We start from the raw sequence: 19,764 nt of genomic DNA on the forward strand, positions 1-19,764 counted from the left end.
CATTTGTGTTGATAGGATTCATACTCCTACTTTGGCCAGAGTCCAGGCATGTGGGAGTACACACTGGTGCCCTAGGCCTGACATTTTGACCTCAATTTCTCTTTTGTTACTAAAAGGCACAGAGTGAGGCATCTAAGCTTTGATGTGCAAGATGTGTTGGACTGAATACAAGGTGCAGAAGAAGAACAGAAAGCAAATGGCTCATTAGGAGGATTTGCTATTTTATTTTGCGCTGAGCTTTGGGAAAAGGTTTTGCAGTGAACACGAGGCCAGGCAGAATGGGAGCAAACACATCACACACTCGGGAATAGATATGCTAGGAGTTGATGACTACATCTCCCTACAAGGTGTAACAAAATGAGATCAGAATAAGATGGCGCTTTTAAAGTCAGCTCCCTTATGGCTCTTTTGGTAAATTAAACTCTAAAAATAATTGAATGACATGTGGCTTCTGCATTTGCCAGTAATTGCCTTTTCTTGTGAAAAGCAACTCTCATTACCTTATTTTAGTTGCTCTTATAAATGTTTTATGATCCAAAAAAACAGAGCAGCTGCATTATTTTTCACACTATTCATTATTTTAAAGAGCTAGGGGTCTGTCATTGTTTGTGATAACAATGCCTGACCTGATCTCTACTATTCCTTTGCTTAAAAAATAGAGGGCAAAAGTCCAAAAAGATGAAAAATGTTTATCAGTTGCTATACAATGTGGTCAAAAGTTGAAAAGATGAAAAATGTTTACCACTTGTTAAAAAAGGGGGTCAAAGGTCTAAAAAGATGAAAAATGTGCGCTTAAAAAAGGGTCAGGTGTCTAAATAGATGAAAAATGTCTACTAATTGCTTAAAAAGGGGGTCAAACATTCAGATTGTCAACCAATTTTTTTGTTTTTTGTCAAATCAATCTTTTTAGGCTTGTGACCCTTGTTTCACCTGCTTTTATCTGACCCCTGATCAGTCATGGCTTTCTTTGACTACAGCAAATGAGATGACCAAGTAACGTCCAATTTCTTAGCGTATTTAGCCTGCTATTTTTCAAACTCCTCCTCATTAGGTCCATAGTTTAAGGTTTTTATCCTTGTGTCTCAAGTGAAGTGCCCTATTCAAGGTAGAATTTCAAGTGTGCACTAGCCTCATGGACATCAGACGTTTTCCTAAGATGAATGAGGTCATCTGTAAGCCCCAACAATGTGCTGACAAAGACGCCAGAGGTGAGGTCATTGTGTTAAAAGGGTCACCACAGGTCACCCCCAGTAGCAGCCGCTCAACTCGCCCTCCCCCAATACTTAAGGTTAGTGTTCTGAATAGGTCATTCTAACTGGAGAATACAAATTGCTGTGTGCACTCGCGTCCAACTGATTTGCTTTCACCATACAGCACAAGATATTCATATTTCAAGCCATTTTGCTCATAGTTCAAGCTGTAAAAAATTCTGATGGTGTTAGGAAACTAGATATTGATTTACTGCATGCACAACATCCATAAAGGGAATGTGCATGCTCAAACACTCGCACACCTGTGCGCTTTGACAATTAAAACCGCTGTGATCTAATTTCTGCTTGATGCTGCTTTATACCGACAGTTCTGGTCGACATCTCGTCTCCAGAATGAATGATTTGTAAGTTTCAACAGCTGGTGTGAGTATTGAGTTAATATTTAGAAGAGTATTACAAAGGGAATATAAGTTGGAGATGGAGAAATTTTTTTTTGAGGATTTAAAGGAGAGAGAAGAAATAATGAATGATTTTGTAATTCTGAGTCATTGGATTAGATATACTGTAATATTGTATTTTGGTAATTAAAGTTTAAATGTCTTTTTTTAAAACACCGAACACAGTTTACTTTCATATGTCTGCGTTTTAGATTCTTTTCAGAGGTAAAATCAATAGTACAAATGCATCTTTCATCAGAAAATTTTAAAACATAAAGGCTAATTTAAAAAATAAGAAAAAGGATTCAGATTTGAAAGGAGGTGAGTGAAACTTAGCACTCAGCATTTAAAACTCGCTAATACCGTCAGTCAGGAAACCACATAAATAAATGACAAGGCAAGTTGTGGAACATCAACAGCATTCACATATGTGGACCCTTGCTGAACTGTATTCTCACAGAGGGTGTTTACTTTAATTTCTAGCTGATGTGGTATATTTAGTACACAGGACTGTTGAATTATACTTAAGGTTTGGATCAGACTTGCTGTTTTTTGAGGCTCCCCTGAACTGTAATTAAATCTCAGGGTGTGTACATTTATGTGTATGCATATGTGCTCATTCGCAGACTCATGGCCCACATAAGCACATATATGTTGTGTAGACACGTACCCATGTGCTCATGCGAGCCACCTGTGCGATTCTGTGATTTGGGCTGTGCCATCAAACTAATGCTGTATAGTCATTATATACGTACATCGCCCCCTGTGGCTGCGGGACACATCAAAATCCAGCACAGTATCTCTCCAATGGCCTCATTTAGCTTCTGTGCCATACTCTCTGATATTTCCCACTTGGGCCAATCAGATAAGTCATACATGGCTTAACCACACAAAAGAGCACTTGGAACCCCAAGCGGATGCTGCACTAGGAAGAAGCATACTGGGATGCTTTAGATGAACACTTTTGAAACCCAGAATGGTATATGTAAAGCTTAGAGGGATTAAACATAAATAGAAAGCATTCTTTTGGGGAAAAGGAGACCATCAAGTCGGGGTTTTATCCACCTTTATTTTGCAATATGACCAATATCCTATCATATTCAAGTGTGTATGAAAAAAGTTAAGTCACTGATTTATTTTTTTGAAAAAGCTAAATACAATAAGCATTGGATCAAGGCACATACAAGACTGGCCAAAGGGCATTCAATGCACTTTGGTCTTCAGTTGTAAAGAACAATTTAACTGTGGCAACTTAAAAGTGGCTTGAATTAGAAAAAAAAAATTACAAATAAGAATTATATGAACAAAAAAATAGTTGACACTTCTTTTTTTTTTATATTCCAAATAGAAAAGAGCCCAAATGTGTTTCTTACCATATGTTTTCTGCCCACAACGTATTCCTTTTTGGAGGGCAACGTTTACATGACATGGTTAACTGTACTGAGGGATACAGTAAATGCTGTTTTCCTTTACTGAATGAGTAATATTGAGTTCTGTGTTGTGTTTTTGCCCGTCCACTTTGATTTGACTGCGAAGTAACCTTTCATTTGATCTGTGTGCTTCATTTGCAAAGAATTTAGGATTCTGTGCTGTGTTGCTACCTCCTCCAGGGCAGAGAGGAGGTAATGGATATCTGCTTCCTAAATGTTGCAGTGATGTAAAGCCTGGCAACATTCTGGAATGGGCAACCAGGATTCCTAAACAAAACCGGAGTTTTCTGTGACACCGGAGTAAGTCTGTGCCTGCCATCCTTGGAATTAACAGAACACTTGTGTCTTTATTTCCTTTGATCAGTCACCTATGCCCTATATTCTCACAGCCTTGTTTTTTGTTGTATTTATTTTTTCCACTGACAGCAACGTAGTGATAATTTTGACCTGTGCTTTATACTACATGGTTTTCTAAAATCTGATTGTTCAACACGGCAATGAAAACCCACTTTCACAGTTGACAAGTCATCATATCTCAGTAGAGCACAAAGTTTTTTTTTAATTGGTCTAAAACCATAAGTAAAGGAAGTACAGTACAAATGACTACAAATATCTAAAATATAGAATTGCAGTTTGTGGCAGCATACACCGACAGCTCAGTGATGGCCTGCAATCGGAACCTTTTTTCCTTTTAATAAATTGTCCTTAAATATAAATTATATGGCAAATGTACATAACGATGCTTTCTCAGTCTTTTCAATCCAGTGTTTTGCAAAAGACCAAGCAGTCTCCAAGTCACTCATTTGCAATAAAATGTCTTTGTAATCCGCGCACACTATCATGAATGAGAGTAGTCTGAATCTGGTATTCCACTGTCTCTGTAGCTTCTGTTGTTGATGCTGCTTTCGCTGTGCGGGCTCTTGTAAAGACTTAAGCCATTAGGAGGAAAAATTGTGTGTATCACAAACTCCTCCTTTGAAACGGGCATGTGATTTATGGGAATCATTTGAAAAGAGCTCTCTCTAATCTCCAAGATGGAGTTGTCCTTCTTTGTTCCAGCTTCGGCGTAATCGTCCTTCTGCCTGCGCCCTTTGTTGTATGTGCAGTTCCTGGAAAATAAGGAACCGTTCCTGTGGACGTACCAGCATACCAGGGCCAACATGATGATAGCCAGAAGGGCCACCGCCCCTCCGATGATAGCAGCTAAAGGCAGATTGGAATTTTTGTAAGGCTCTTTCTCCTGCTCTCTGTTCAGGGTTGTGGTGGGATTGTACGCTTTCAAGGAACCAGTTTCTGTCTCTATGCAAACAGGTGTCTCGTCTGACAGGTAAATGTTACTCGTCTCCATAGGAACCATGCATATCCGATAATGGGATTCGGGCTCCAGAGCTGTGAGCAGGTACTCTGTTCTCTCCCCTTGGACGATGGTCTCAGTTATAGATCCGAAAGCAGGACTGTGGCCCAGCTTTAGCCAGCTGAGCCTCAGGGCTGTCATGGGCTGGGATACTCTCCAGGATATGTGCACCGTCTCTGCGCTACTGGATTTGACGCTTATTGTGATGATTTTACGACTGGATGGCGTCGTGCTACGATAGTTTCTTCCCAGCTCTGGACCCTTAACCACAGGTCTTTTAGTTACATATGATGGCCACTGGGGTCGAGAGGGTGGCAAAGTGTTTGAGACTGTGCTGGTCTCATATGTGGTTGGGATCTCGGTGTCTGAGCAGCCAAACAGCTCTGTGGACAGGTCTTTGATGGCCATCCCTTTGACCTTATCGGGACCTTGGCACATGAAGCCACGCACGTTGACCTTAGACGGAAGACTGCGCAGCCAGTCACGTACCCACTTCATCTGGCAGTTGCAGTACCAGGGGTTGTTGCGCAGGAGCAGCTGGGTAAGGTTATCCAAGTCGTCAAATACCCCCATGGGCAGACTGCTCAAGTTGTTGCCTGACAGATCCAAACGGTACAGCTGTCGTAGAAAAGCAAAGGCACCTGCTGGCACGTGATTGATGTGGTTGTCTTGAAGATTTAGCTTCTCCAGGCTTGAGCCCGGCAGGTTGGCGGGTGGGTAAGTCAGTGAGTTCCGTACCAAAGAGAGCTCGGTCAGATTGACTAAATTGATCAAGGCCATCTCCCCAATGCCCCTGTTGTTCAGGAGGTTGCCATCCAGAACCAGTCGCTTCAGATTTATAAGATCCTGCAGGGATGCCTCAGAGATGGACGAGATGCGGTTGTCGTCAAAGCGGAGCTCCTCGATACTCATTGGCAGACCGGAAGGTATGGTGCTGAGGTGGTTACGGGACAGGAAGAGCAGCCTCAAATGGTTGCTGTCCCGGAACGCACCCTCTTCGATGCTGACAGCTGACACGGAATTGTCATCAAGGTGTAATTCCTCAATGAAGGGAATCTGTGCCAGGGAGGCATGGGTGATAGTCCGGATATTGTTCTCCTGCAAATGAAGTTCCTTGACATTCAGCGGCAAGTTGGTGGGAAACTCATCCAGATTGTTGCAGTACAGGTATATCTTTTCGACATTGTTTAGCCGTTGTAGATCCGTAGGGATCCCTGCGCTTTTGATGCGGTTGTTCTGTAGAAAAAGTACCGTAGCATCCTCTGGAATGCCCGAAGGGATGGACGTCAAATCCCGGTCATTGCAGTATATGAAAGTCCCATCGCACCGGCACTGCGAGGGACAGGAGGCTGAGGTCACCAACGGATCGACCAGGCCAAGCAGAAGCCCAGCTCTGATGAAGAAGACGAAGAAGGACTTGTAATTGCTTGCCATCGCTAATGTCCTCCTTGCGGTTGTTGCCCTTAGAGGAAAAAGAAGGGGAAAAAGTCAAATTTATGCCATCTGAAGAAAAGGCAGTGTCCTGCTCTAATTGCTGTTTTATGTACAGTGCATTTCCTGCAGCGTCTCTTTCATTGTAAATGATTCAATTTAAGACAAAAATACAATATTTCTGCTGCTGAATTAATGAAAAGAGGCTATTAACATTTTCAACGACGTGAACAAATGAAAAAACTATGGTAGCAAAATATGCCTGGGGTGTTTATCTTGATTGAAATCATTTTTATATCAAAACAATACAAAGTAGTGAAAAAAGGAAAAGGGGATTAGAGGAGAAAAAATAAGAGAAAAAGGGAGGACTGAGAGGTTCAGAAGCATGTCTAATTGAAGTGGAAGGATATTCCCAATCAGCCATGGATGTAGATAACAAATCCTTAAACCTGCTAGCTTTCCTTGAATGAGATGCCTGTGTGTGAGAGGTTTTATCTTTTGCTGTGTGTAATGTAATCGCAGGCTCATGTTGTTTTACACATTTCTGCTGTTAGCCAGTGCATTTCAAGGCTGCTTTTCATTGCTGAAAACTGGATTGTATTGCTTATAATCCCAATTTGTACATTTGCTGCGACATGACAGTCAATATATATTATTGCTATATTACTTTCAGAGGCTATTACAGACAAATTTTTCTTAGGTTTCTGTGTGCATAATAAACTATTGTTTAGATATAATATTATATAATAATTTATATATATATATATATATATATATAAAAAATAATGTTACATATATGAAACGTATTTTATATATATAGTAATTATATTTTTTCCATTATATTCTTTTCGTTATGTAATATATAATTGTATATTTTATTTCCATTTTTCATTACTTCTATCTGTGCATATATATAACAGAAAAAAATGGCACTTAACCATAGCAAGATCATCCATATTTGTCATACCTGATTTAGAAATGCCAGTTAATCCTCTGCTGCTACCCAAAAAGGCTTTAAGCTCTCCTTTCTATTCTTTCAGGAGATGTTTGTCCGTCTTGTCAAAGGGGTCTCTTTGGTTATATCCTGACCAGGCTGGTATTTGTTGAACTGATCCTTGTTTGTACTGCTGACCTCCTGTCTTGTATTGCAGCGTCCACAGTTCATGTTATCAAAGGCTTTGCCATGGTAGATCAACCTTTAAAGCAAGCAGCTCCGCTTCCAGACAGACCTCAAGCAGCCTTCTCCTGTGCAGGCATGCAATTTCAGTGAATTTAATCACAACAATGAACTAAAACAAAAAGAAAGGAAATAAAAAAAGAGAGCAGAATCCTTTTATTTTAAGTTGCGATTCCTAATCAGACCCTTTTGTGCATAACAGAGAGTCCTCTTTGAGAAATGTACTGCTCCTGTCTCTCCCGAAGCAGACTGGTCATGGCGTAAAGACCACTGTCCATCTGCAGTACGGTGGGCTCAAATCCAGCGCGGTTCGGTTCGGAAGTCAGGCTCCAAAGTCAGCCCCGAATCCTGTAGTCTTACTCCCGACACGAGCATGAATAAAGTATCCAGCCTCGTGGCTCGAAAGCAGAATCTCCTGTGCTGCTGTGACACTCCTCCTCCCTGGCTCTCGTTTCACGAACCTGCGCCCGATGTGCAGACGCCCACTCCTTCTCACATGCTGAACTTCCTACTGGCAGGGATAGAAAAAGAAAAATAAGTCAATAAGAGCAAATTCTTTTATTATTGACAGCATATGACATCTGAATACTTCATGACGCCAGAAAAGTTACGTGGGCTTGTTGAGAATGAGTTATTGACTGTGCATAATATGCTGTTAGGCAGCATTTATTTAATTCTGTCATGATAGTGCCAAGGCTGAGATTGAGTCAGACAGCAATGCAGCCAGCTGCAATTGGCCACTGTCCTTCAAACAGAGCCGTTTCACGTCGCCATCGACAATACATTGACGTAAACCGATAGCTTTTTAGCTTTGGTTTTCAAGGTTTGCACCTAACATATAAAAAGTACACCACAATGGATTGGATTTTTATGGATTGTTACAGCCTGTAGATTGCTCCACTGCATTTGAGACTTATCCGATGGAAGGGAGGGAAAAGTAAGAAGGGTGTGTGGTTGAGATGGGAATTTGAAAGTCCCTTAAGCTTATTGGGTTTCTGTATATCAGGGGATTTCTTTGCCTCTGGGTAAATGACCACAGAGAAAAACCCCTGGCCTGCAGTCCTTTGATAGTGGACACTGTTTGTGAAACCTGGATTAGTGGAGATGTTGTGTGGATTTTTATAAAAACCTTTCTTTTTCCTCGCCTTAAGCCTGTGCTGCCAACATCCCCCCCTCTAGTGTTCTCTATGGTGATGGCTGAAAAGAATTCCTTTGCATAAGAAAAACTGACCACAGTTTGGGTTCTGCGACAATGGCCGAAGACTGTTCCCTCCTGCCTGGTGACGTTCTCCACCGAGCTGTGCTTTCAAAGTGGCTGAACACGCTCTGGAAGGAGAAGGTGAAGGTAAAAATAAGAGCCATATTGAAGCATATTGCTGCTGCGGTGTCAAGCAGCCACCAAAGGTCCCTTGGGCTGCCCCGACAGCGCTTGAACACAACGCCCTCGCACTGCTCAAAAATGTACATGTGAGATGAACGCACTTTATGTCTTGCAGACTCATGAATACCCAAATGGGATCCTCATGCAAGTTACCTCCGGTGGCCCCAAGGAGACGTCCGTGCTGCACCTACCATACTCTAATTTCCCACAGTACAGCTTTCCTGCTACATAGACTGACAATATACATTTCTACAACTGACAGCCATCACCACGGTTTGTGCCCTTGCCTGAAATCCTTCCGCTGACCTGCAGATAGTAACCTTCCTGTAGAACACGTTGGAGTATGTCAGGCAACTTTGAAACAGTTGTATGGAGTGACAAGGAGAGATTAGGGAACTGAAGGCCTAATAATACACTCCATCCTTCTGTTGAGCCTAAGTGCTCTGTGTGCATGCTTTTGTATTAGTAGATTACCAAAAGCTCGGAAACTTTAAGGACAGGTGATGGTTGACGGTGAGATTTCAGTATACTGACATTGACTTAGTTGCTTCTTTTTGTTGAATCCTGAAACATTTTGAAAGATTTGCTTCATGATTGCCAGATATATTGAAGAGGAAAATAAGTACTTGCAGGAATGGTGAATGGTTGGTTAGCAATCGGTGTGCAATTTTCCAACTGCTCCGGGGAAATGTTGTATTGATTTGGAGAGTTATGCGTGTAAAACAACTTGCCGTTTTTCCAGAAGTCTGACAAATAACAGACTGCAAAATTATGTGGAGATGGAATTGCTCTTGCTTTATGTACTATACTCAATGTAAATCATTTCCTGGAACAGGGCAAAAGCAAGTTGGCTAAATAAAAGCCCCTTTGTTTTTTTTCTGCCAAGATACTTTGCTTGAAAGTATCAGGGTTCACTCACAGGTGGATGTGTATTTCATGAAATTTCAGATGAGATCTCATAGGCTTCACCTAAAGCTTGTCATGCTAACTGTCTCAATTGGTCGTGCAAGCCTTGATCTGGCTGGATGATTGGCTGCATTATCATTTCTTTCTATTTCCCTTGGCTCCTCAGATTTCACTGAAGTGGCAGTGGTCCATTATTCATTACAAGTTAAGCATAAGGGCCCTGGCCTTCGTTCTTCTGCTTTACTGAACTCCTTTCACTTAGAATTATTAGCTTTTTCACATTTTGTTAAATCTTCAAGCCCCCTACCCCACCCACTGCTCATAGCCAGAGAGAAAAGGCCACTGAATGTGACGGGCACCTCTCACTATCGTTCTAATAGGCCGTATTTCCCGTTAGGAGATCGTTCTAATGGTGGGGCCTGCTTCTGCTCCATTGCTCTGCTTGAAGTGATATTCAATTGAGCATCCTGGTTAAAACGGCCACAGCCACGACTACCTTTTGCTCGTTTAGTGTCTTGATTTCAGAACATTAGAGTTGGGTCTGAGAAATGGGTTAAAAAGCCATTTAAGGGGGAAAAAAATCACATTCGAATGTGATTATACAACATAAAAGTGCAGAGAGAATATTTTTTTAAAGTTTTTTTTTTTTATCAGTAAAAGTGAATTACTTTAGAATCTTAATATATTTGAAAATTGGAATATTAAATGCAAACAAATATTTTGCATTTCTATAATGAAAATGCTTTTATATGAGGTTTTCTGCATTTTTAGAAATATTAGAGTAATGGTTAAGATGACAAACATTGCACTGCTCATCATTTTTAAATATAAGTGATGTTTTCTATTAGTTCCCAAAAATGCTGTTACACCTGATCAGTGCCCATGCATGAACGGAGACATTTAGGATGAAATTAAATTTGCTTCTTCATTGGTAGGTCCTGGACTGTGATTATGAAAAACAGCTTTCTTCTTTTCCATCGATAATAGATTCTGAACCCCAGGCGGGATTTGAACTAAATGCCTCTCTTTGTCATGTATCTTATGTCCATGAAGCCAAATCAAGCCTCTCTGAGCCTAGTGGGCCGAAAGATGAAAGATTTCTGCCGTCATATTTGGAAACGAGAAGAACGGTTTGGGCACGGCTTTAACATTAATTTAAGAGCAGGCTATTGTGTTAGCAGATCCCCTCCGTGTTCGGTTTTGGGGCAGATGATCCGCAGGTTTGTCCCTGGCTGGTGTTCAGGCAGTGAGAGTGGATTCTAGGGGAGACAGGGGGTCTTTTTCTTTTGTACTGCACTGAAAAGAAAGTGGTCTGTGGCAGCTGCACTGTTTTTCCCACTTGGGGGTGGTAGGTGCTTTCTGTATCAGGCCTGAGCTTGTCAGATACACACATACAGACACTTGGAGGCTGAACCGGCACTTTAATTACCACATATGTACCCCCTGCATTGATACAGGGGGCAGCAGTTGCCGGACAAGGGCAAAAAGGGTTGGGTTGATTTACTGCACTGTACTTTTCGTTTCCACTCCAAAGCGGGGTAAATTGTATCTGTAATAAAGCTAAAATTCACAGTTACTTTTTCTGTTTGCACTTTCTTTGTTACATAATTCGGACAGTATATTAAAGATATAAAACTTGAACGTTTCAGGAAATGAACTTCTAGGCTTGTTTTTCAAATGTATGTTTTAAAGAATAGCCTCACTGAGGTCAGAGGTTGGCTGCCGACATGAGTGGAGAATTCTATGAGAACGATCTGTTTTTGTCCTCTCCACAAAAGGGTGACAGACTTTTTTCTTAAGGCCTGAAAGACATTACCATTTCATGTTGACTGAGTGAATGCCACGGACCACTGGGTTTAGCCTTCGGCATTCGTGGCTTGAAACAAAAAGTGCTGTTCGCCTGGCTGCTAATAAACATACACTGGATGCTTAGATATTTGTTAAAATATAAAGAGTTGGTTAATTTGCATTCCTGTGTATTATTATCTAAAGGGAGACTGCTATTTATGTCTTGTAAAACATGGAGGTGTGGTATTTGAAAATTGCTGATACAAATTGTTTATGCAAGCGAAAAAGACTGCCACAGAGTGCTTTGACACATCCAACAAAGAACAATGGGTTAGTTAATTTTATCACCCTCCTTACAAAGTCACAACAGACCATTTGTGGTTCTCAGCTATTATCATGCTAAGAAACTAACCTATCCGAATACACAGTCTTTTAGTGCATTTGCTCATGTGAAGCTTAAAGCTAGGGAAAACAACTTGCACTTAGTACATTAGGGATTCAAAAAAGAGGTCTTGTTCACTTGAATCTCTCGCATACTTGTCCAATGTGAATCCTCTATTATAGTAGTCTTATAAACTGATTTAATCAGCTCTGACTGAAGGCTTTGGCTCTTATCATCTTTCAGTCCCCCTCTCTTTATCTGCTCAAAACTGTTATTTCAATATTTTTTTCTGCCTAACAGATATGAAAGCTTATCTTTCAGATAACTTGGAAGGCTACTTAAAAGAAGGGAAATTAGTTTGATGGGAAAATCCTGAAGCAGCTGACAGCCTCAGATCTCCTGACTGCGCCACACACTCACTTCTCTCACTGAAAAGCACAGGGCGCACACTTATTGCGCGCCAATCTCGTAGTCTTTTGAGTGTTCGTTAGTATTCCAAATTAGAACGCGACCCTCATAATCAACAACGAAGCTGTCTGCGCTGCGAGTGCCCGCCGCCAGCGTCTTCTATAATGGGAGAGTTCTAGTTTTGACGCGTCGCGCGCAGTGTACACAGAGTATTACGCGACGCATCACCGATTCTTTATACCAATCACTCTCTCATCATGCTTCCAGAGCGCAGGTTGGGAATTATTAATAGATATTTCCTCATTTGGAATCGACGTCTGCTCGTTTCGTTTGCGATAAAGTCTGTCACACAAGAACAGATTTAAGACGCGGCGCGTTAAGTTTATACGTTCCTGTTGATTTCACGTGGTAGAAATACAAGCTGCATTGCGTTTTTTCCTAAACGAGGCGTTAAGGACTCCATATCAGGCTAACTGGTTTAGAGTGCTGATGGCGATAATAAAATGTAAGTTGTGCGTCCTTAGTGCGTTTATTCGCGCACAGCGGCATGGAGACTTAAAGGGATAGTTCACCCAAAATGAATGAAATTCGACCGTTTTCTCACCTCCAAGTTGTTCCAAACCTATATGACTTAACAAAATCCTATGTAAAATAAGATGCTAAGGCAGAATGACAGCCTCAGTCAGTATTCACATTCGTTATATAGAAAAAAAGATACATTGAAAGTGAATGGTGACTGAGGCTGAGACCTTAACATTTCTCCCACATTATCATTTCGTGTTCTAGGAAAGAAAGTCATAGAGGTCTGAAACAACATGAAGGTTATTAAATTATGCCAGCATTGTCTTTTTTTAAAGCAAATTATTGTTTTAAAATGATTTTGGAAATGCATGCTGAATGCTAAATGACAAATTAAAGGCCATATACTGCTGAATTTCATGACTACTGTACTTGTGAGTTTAAATTGCTATTACATTCCCCTGAAATCCCTAAGGGTCTGCCTACATTCGCAATAAAACGCCTTTTGCCATTGGAAATAAATTACAATGGATTTGAAACTTTAGAAGCAAAGTCTACTGCGTGAAGCATTGTGAGTGACTGGGATTTAAAGGATAGATGCAGATTTGCTCTATGCATGTTTTGAAGGTATTCGATAACCTCAGAGTGATGAAATGCATAAGGTAAAGGGTTAAAAACAGCCCCCAAAAAATAAAGCCCATAACAAAATACACTTACCTCCCCAAGCAATAGTTCAAAAAGGGAAATCAAAAAGAATATCCTCAAAGCATAAAGTCAGTCCGTAGGTTAAATCCAATGCTATGGAGGATGATTTCAATTCCCAAAAAGAGCCCAGTGTCAGAAAGGCTCAGTAGCAACAATGGTGCGAGTAGCAGGGTGTGTTTTTATTTCCACACACACTTGTTCACATACACACACACACTCCTTTGGCTCAGAGAGAGAGACAAGATAGAGAAGTCGGCAGAGCTGGTCAGCTGCCTGGCGCTCACTACAAGTGTGAGGTTGCATCTGCCTCCAGCTCTGCTTCAACACAGCACTGATGTCATCTGGGGGTGGAGCTTGTGGCTTCCTCCCCTTTCTTGCTCTCTCTCTCTCTTCTCTCTCTCTCCCTCTCTCTCTCTCTCTCTCTCCCACTTCCATCATGCTATATTTACTGTGGACGCTAGGGGGAGCAGGAGAAAGAAAGATGAGTATTGAGCAGCATTGAAAAGGCAACTTGAGTGGGCACTTCATGTGTTTGTGTTGAAGGCCACCATAAGCATTATTTAGGTGAGCATTATAAGAATGAAGTAATGGAGTTTATATGTTAGAGATGCTGAGAAAAGGCAGAGCAATCTATCAGCCCTGGTATGCGCTTATTTAGATCGGAACAATGAACTTTCTTTATTTTACTGATATGTGTATGTGTCTGTAAGAGAGAGAGAGAGCTGTTAATGTCGTCTAAGTTTCACAGCGCATGATGAATTTTTAAGCTTGGAAGTCAGGCGTTATGTTCAGCCTCATTATGCTTATTAAGTATTAAAGTGGCTCCAAATGGCGAATTTGCTCCCTCATAAACCAGAGGTAGAGACTGTGTGTGTGTCATTGTCTCCAAAGGGCTTTTGAAGACCTATGTACAGTGGAGTCTGTTCCTGACCTCAGCAGACCCCTCTGGCTGAGCGGTTATTGTGTTGTGCCTAAACTCTTTGCCAGCAGATACAGTTCTCCTACTCTATTTGTTAAGGGGATAGTTTACCAAAAAATATGAGTCATTATTTGATAAACCTCATGTAGTTCTTTGTCTTTTATTACTAATGTGGAACAAAAAAGGGGAAATTTCTAGGCCTCTCTTTTCCATATAATGGAAGTGAATTAGCTACAATATAACCAAAAGCAACATAAATAAGGTGGTCCATACTTTATTGACTTTCCATGGGGCATTTTTCATTCAGGTGTCATTATATTGAAAAGAGTGGCCAGTAAATTATTTAAAAATATCTTGTGTTTCACAAAAGAAAGCATACATGTTTTGAATGACGTTATGGTGAGTGATGACAATTTTAATTTTTGGTTGAATTATCCCCTTTATGGATGGCTTTTTTCGTTTAAAAACTTGATTATATACTTATTCTCTAATGTGATTTTTTTTAATGCACAAATTATTATTATTATTATTATTTTAATTACTGCATGGAATTCCATTCCTCCTACCTGCAAGTTTGATGATATTTAACTTTTTTTTCCCCCCATAAAGGAACTGATATACCGCACAGAATTTTGGTCAGAGTCAGTCATTAAATGTTGGTGTCCTTCAGTGGAATAGATAAGGTTGATCTGCTTTCACTACTGTGTGGCTTGACTGTTTACTGGACTGCAAAGGCTTTGGACTGACATGAAGGAGAGCTGCTATTGTCCCTTTCCCAAGAACCACCATGACTGGTTAAAATTTCAATATATAAAATATATATTAATAATACATACAGAGTGGTACAAATGCTGTCACTAGTGCAGTACCCCTTTAAAAGGTACTAATATGTACTATTTAGGTACTAATAGACTTTATAAATAGTCATAGATTACTTATTACTAATAATTACAAAATATAATAAATAGTTGTTTAGTTATTTTTTTAAATGTAAAAAGAATATTATATTGTAAGTATTGTTACCTAACTTCAAGCAGCATGAGGGTTACCACCTTTTCCAAAACATGTCTTGTTGTATAGCTTTATAAGCATCCATTGGAGGATTAAGCTGCTGAATAATGTTCTATCCACCCTGGGCTTTTACAGCAGGTCTAGGTGTCGTGTTTTTAGGGTCAGAGGTGGAGAAGCAGGGCACAGTCGTATGTGACAACAGGTCAGTGCAGGGCATCATAGGCAGAGGCCCGTCTGTCCCCCCGCCTCAGGACAGATCACGACTCCGGCCTCTGCATCGACCCTTCCGGCGCTTTTCTCTCATAAATCTGACTAGGCTTTGTCTGTTATCGGCCCTTGATTGACTCTTAGACGTAAAAAGGGTCCCAGTGGAGGGCCCCAAGAGGGTCCGATTACCACTATTTCAGTACCGTTGGGGGGAGTCTTTGGTTAGGGTCATCTGTTGTTTGGGAGGATGAGTGTTCCTCATCTTTCCGAAAGATGCCATTTATTTTATCTCCTCCATCTCAATGTGTTTTGACAACAGACATGACTTTGAAGGAGCTCAGGCCCTTCTCCTCCTGCTGCCCTTCTCTCGTTCGTTGTATTTAGGGGGTGAAGACGAGCATAGCTAAGTTTATTAAAGCACTTGATGCGGTTAAGTGCTAACAAGAGCGTTTTTAGTTCAGGCTTTGTGCCTGAAGAACGTCTGACCTCTGCTTTCAGGGATGTTCATGGTACATTCTTCGCGTGACAAGCAAATAAGTCGAATTAAATTGGGCTTTCATTCTCTGATGCCTGTTTCTTATATGGTGCCCTTCACTTGAATGGAATTTACAGCGTGAGTGTGTGAAAATCAAAGCCATACCTAAAGTCGCACTTTTCAAAGACTCGTTGAAGGGTTTGTCATTCTGATCTTTACACCTCAAGTGTATATTTCATCCCCCTGGCCCATTCTCAAACAAACAATCCTGAGCTCAGCGCTGTGCTGTCCAACTCCAGGAGATTTGTGGAGTATTTTTCTAGTGCCTCCAGCGGCTCCACTTACACACTCACACTCACACACACACACACACACACTTTTACCTAGCTAGACTGTGGACATACCATAGTCAAGTCAAGTCAAGTCACCTTTATTTATATAGCGCTTTTAACAATACAGATTGTGAGGTAGGATCTTTTAAAACCATAGACTTGATTTGTTTTTAAAACAAGCTAATTATCATTACTATTGTCTATTCTAAACCCCAACCCTATAACAAAGGAAGATTTAATAAAATATATGTATTTTTCTTAAAAAAAAAAAAAAAAAAATTATGAAACATTCCTTGTTAAATTTATATAAATTTATGATCAATTTACGCAAATTACGATTTTTTAATTAGCTATACAGCTATAATGTATTTTCAAAAATTCATTGTGTACAATGAATACCAAACATTACTGATTGGTGTGTAGTTTAATACATTGTTGATTTTTCCAAAACTATCACACGTCATTCTTGTAATTTAAGTTTGTCAGCTAAATAACATTGTGACAAATCAGCAGAATTTGCTACCACAATGTAGAATACATCACCAAAAACCAAATGTTACAATTGCAAGTCATAAAAATGGATGTACAAGATCAACCAATGTAAGGTTTTCAGTGTCACCGCAACACTGGCCTGGTATTTATTTTTGAAGCACATGAAGATCTTTCTTTTAGATTTAGCTAAATTTTGAGCGTATTTTTAAAACAAATTTAGAAAAGTATGGCTTTGTAAACACACATATACACACTGTGTTTAGAATACATAGTTGCAGGGCTTTCTAAATGTCCCATGCCCAGTTAAAGGAAACTTGGAAAAGCTTTTGCCAAATATCTGTTTTGTGTCTTATTTTTGTTATATCCTTCTGGTTCATTTCCATAATCATTCACCATGGGCAATTAGCAGCGATCTCTGTGCTGCTGACTTCTCATCCTCCCTGCCACTTCCACAGAGACCTCCGCAATATGGCAGAATGTGAGTTGCAGGATGGGGTCCAGCTCCATGTACAAGTGTACATGGCAGCATGATAGAGTGGAGATGAATTATTTCTTGCCCTATCCTGTACTGAATGAGCAGTCCCAACAGCCCCAATCTGAGATGGGACCCTGCCTTACATGACAAGTCAATACTGTCTCCTCCTAGCCCCTTTCTCTCTTTCTTTTTTAATGCAGATCCCAGATGTTTAGCATTAACTTCCTTGGTCTCAGGAGACTAGGATCTCCTAAGCAGCAACAACAGTCTCACCAAGCTGACTTCCTGCTGTTCAAACCCAAACCAAAGGTCTGAGTCAGCGGTCAGCACTCTTGTGTATTTGTGAGGAATGAGCAAATCCTCACAAATAGCCCTCTGGGTTGTCTTCTCCATTTTCCCCTTTGTGTCTGTCACTTGTTTTTCTAAGAACCTTCTTATGTTGGCCGCAGGGATGGGGGGTGGGTTTGGGTTGACTTGTCGACTGTGTGGAAACCTCTGGACCCCCCAGTGGTAAATGAGCTTCAAAACAATGCCATCTGATTAGATTAGATAGCCCACCCCTTTAACTCCCCCCCACAGCCCAAACTACTCCATTAGGCCTATCAGTATTGCAAGAGATAAAAGATGCCATCAGCACACAAGGAATCCACAGTCTCACCACTCCAGCGCTCTAATGTAGCTCACTCAAGCACCTTGCTCTCTTCCTCTCCAACGGTTTACTGTTTCAGCCCTAAATCTGTAATTAGCCAAATAACAATCTTCTCACTCTCTTTCAAATATAGAAGCCTCCCCGTCTTCACAGTAGGATTTTAGCTGTGCAATTGAAAGTCTCTTGGACTTTCTCTTTTGTTTGAAATGCACTCGTTTTCAAAAAGTTTCCAATAGGGCTGTAGAAAAACAACTATTTTGGTTATCTGTTAATCTGTTCATATTTGTTTTTTCAGTTCATTGGATGTTGCTTATTTCTGTACTTTAAAGTATATTATATATTTTTAATATTTCTTATTTTAATATTTAGCATTGTGTTTATTGCAAAATAACGTTGCATACATTATTTCAAATACTATATAAAAGTATATACATTTCAGTATTAAAGGCATATTTACAAAGACTATTCACAGATTGAAAGCATACACAATGCTGGTATATTACAAATGTAATATTTAAATTAATTGTTATATATATACACACAGACACACAATCTTTTATTCTTTGTTATCAAAGGAAGCTCGTCAGTGGTTTTTGTTAGTTTCGCTCCTCAGAGAGGAAGCAATGCTTAATGACATTAAAGGTTCGCTGACACAAACACACACATGGAAATTGTAGATAAGCTTGATAAAGCAGCATTCTAGACCTGTTTACTCCCGCTGGTTTTGGCTAGATTTCAGGAAGTTTCATTTGGTAGAGATTGGGCATAAAGAGAGTTACACAATGATTAAAGCTGTTGGTATGAAGTTTATTATTTAGTATATTAGGTGCTAAACAACAGTTCGTGCCTTTGTTCATTTGCTGCCTTCGTGAATTTTTATGAAGCAAGAAGAATGCAAATAGGATTCGCTTGAATCAATTTTTAATCAGTTTTGGTCTTTATTTCTGATAAATCCTCCAAATTTAATTTTTCTCTATCACACAATTTTTTTTCTTGACATATGACAGAAACCGCCATTTACAGCTGCTCATAAAACTTGCTGCTATTACGAGTAACATGTACTAAGATCTTTATAGCACTTTAAAGAATCACATCTGCTGTGAATCAGTTGAATCAGTGTGCCGGAGAAAGACAAGAATGCGCCCATTGTGTTTTCATGTTCTCCAAACAATGCTTTGTGAGCTATGTGCTTTTACAATGTCTCACCTCGCGTTGACTTATGTTGTATCTACAGGAGGGCTACATGTTTGCGATCAGTTCCATTCGCTTTTGTTCTTTTTAAATAATTTAGCAGTGTTTGTAATGGAGGAAAATCATTATTGGTAATGAACCTTGAACGACTGAATACTAAGTGGCTTCTGCAGAACCTTAGAAATGTAACTCTTTAGCTTCAAGCAGAGTGAATTTAGGTCATCAGGCTATTGTACTGTTTACATGAAGTTGTTAATTTGCATAAAGTTAAACCTTTCTTTGTCGATTCACTGGACATGGCCACATCAAGTCAGCAGAAATGGCAACCACATTAAAAAAAATGACTTTCGTCACTGTAAATCACTGAAGGCAAACGGCCATCACTTGTTGTTCTGCTACTTGTGAAAACGAAGTAGGACATTACAGACTAGTGTCTCGCTCTTCTAACTCAAGTGTGTAAGACGTTGGCTTTGAACCTTCCCAAAATGAAACTTGAGTCCTTCTGTCCAATCTGGAGGTGTTTTTCTTAACACCTCAGAAGCATCTGCGTCCCTCAGCATTCTCAAGGGGTTGTGTGAGCAGTGTATCAGATGTACCCCATGTCTTTGTGAAGAATGGTTCAAGTGCGGACAAGAATGGAATGATGACAGGTAAATGAGGGGAACGTTTTGTGTACACTTCTTACTTGAGCTTACCCCCCCCCCTCCATTAGCGACCGTTGTTTCCAAAGTGAACTGGCAATTTGTCGCTGCCGTTTGGGACGATGAAAGCTGAGGATTAAAGAAACTGGAGAAGGTTCCTCTCCTTTGCTCTTTGTCCTTGAGTGAGGCGTGATTATTTGTGCCGTTTCCCATTGCTCTGAGACCATATGTGATTGTCTGACC

The 19,764-nt window shown here is 40.3% G+C and overlaps 1 protein-coding gene across 3 annotated transcripts; it reads right to left on the minus strand.

Moving 5' to 3' along the window:
* Nucleotides 1-2,242: 2,242 nt before the first annotated feature.
* Nucleotides 2,243-13,419, minus strand: LOC107724457 (leucine-rich repeat transmembrane protein FLRT3-like). 3 transcript variants are annotated; one of them, XM_016533421.1, is made up of 4 exons: nt 13,142-13,419; nt 8,272-8,366; nt 6,831-7,548; nt 2,243-5,894 (listed from the first exon to the last, which is right to left on the minus strand). In XM_016533421.1, the coding sequence occupies exon 4, from the start codon at nt 5,864-5,866 to the stop codon at nt 3,917-3,919; it is 1,950 nt and encodes a 649-aa protein (XP_016388907.1). In that variant the 5' UTR covers nt 5,867-5,894; nt 6,831-7,548; nt 8,272-8,366; nt 13,142-13,419; the 3' UTR covers nt 2,243-3,916. The 3 variants fall into 3 exon arrangements, with proteins under 3 accessions (XP_016388907.1, XP_016388888.1, XP_016388896.1); XM_016533402.1 differs by lacking the exon at nt 8,272-8,366; XM_016533410.1 differs by lacking the exon at nt 8,272-8,366 and having other exon boundaries at nt 6,831-7,551.
* Between the last annotated feature and the right edge of the window lie 6,345 nt (nt 13,420-19,764).

Source organism: Sinocyclocheilus rhinocerous, unplaced genomic scaffold (genome assembly GCF_001515625.1).
Source record: "Sinocyclocheilus rhinocerous isolate Xijiao unplaced genomic scaffold, SAMN03320098_v1.1 scaffold1515, whole genome shotgun sequence".
Taxonomy (NCBI): domain Eukaryota; kingdom Metazoa; phylum Chordata; class Actinopteri; order Cypriniformes; family Cyprinidae; genus Sinocyclocheilus; species Sinocyclocheilus rhinocerous.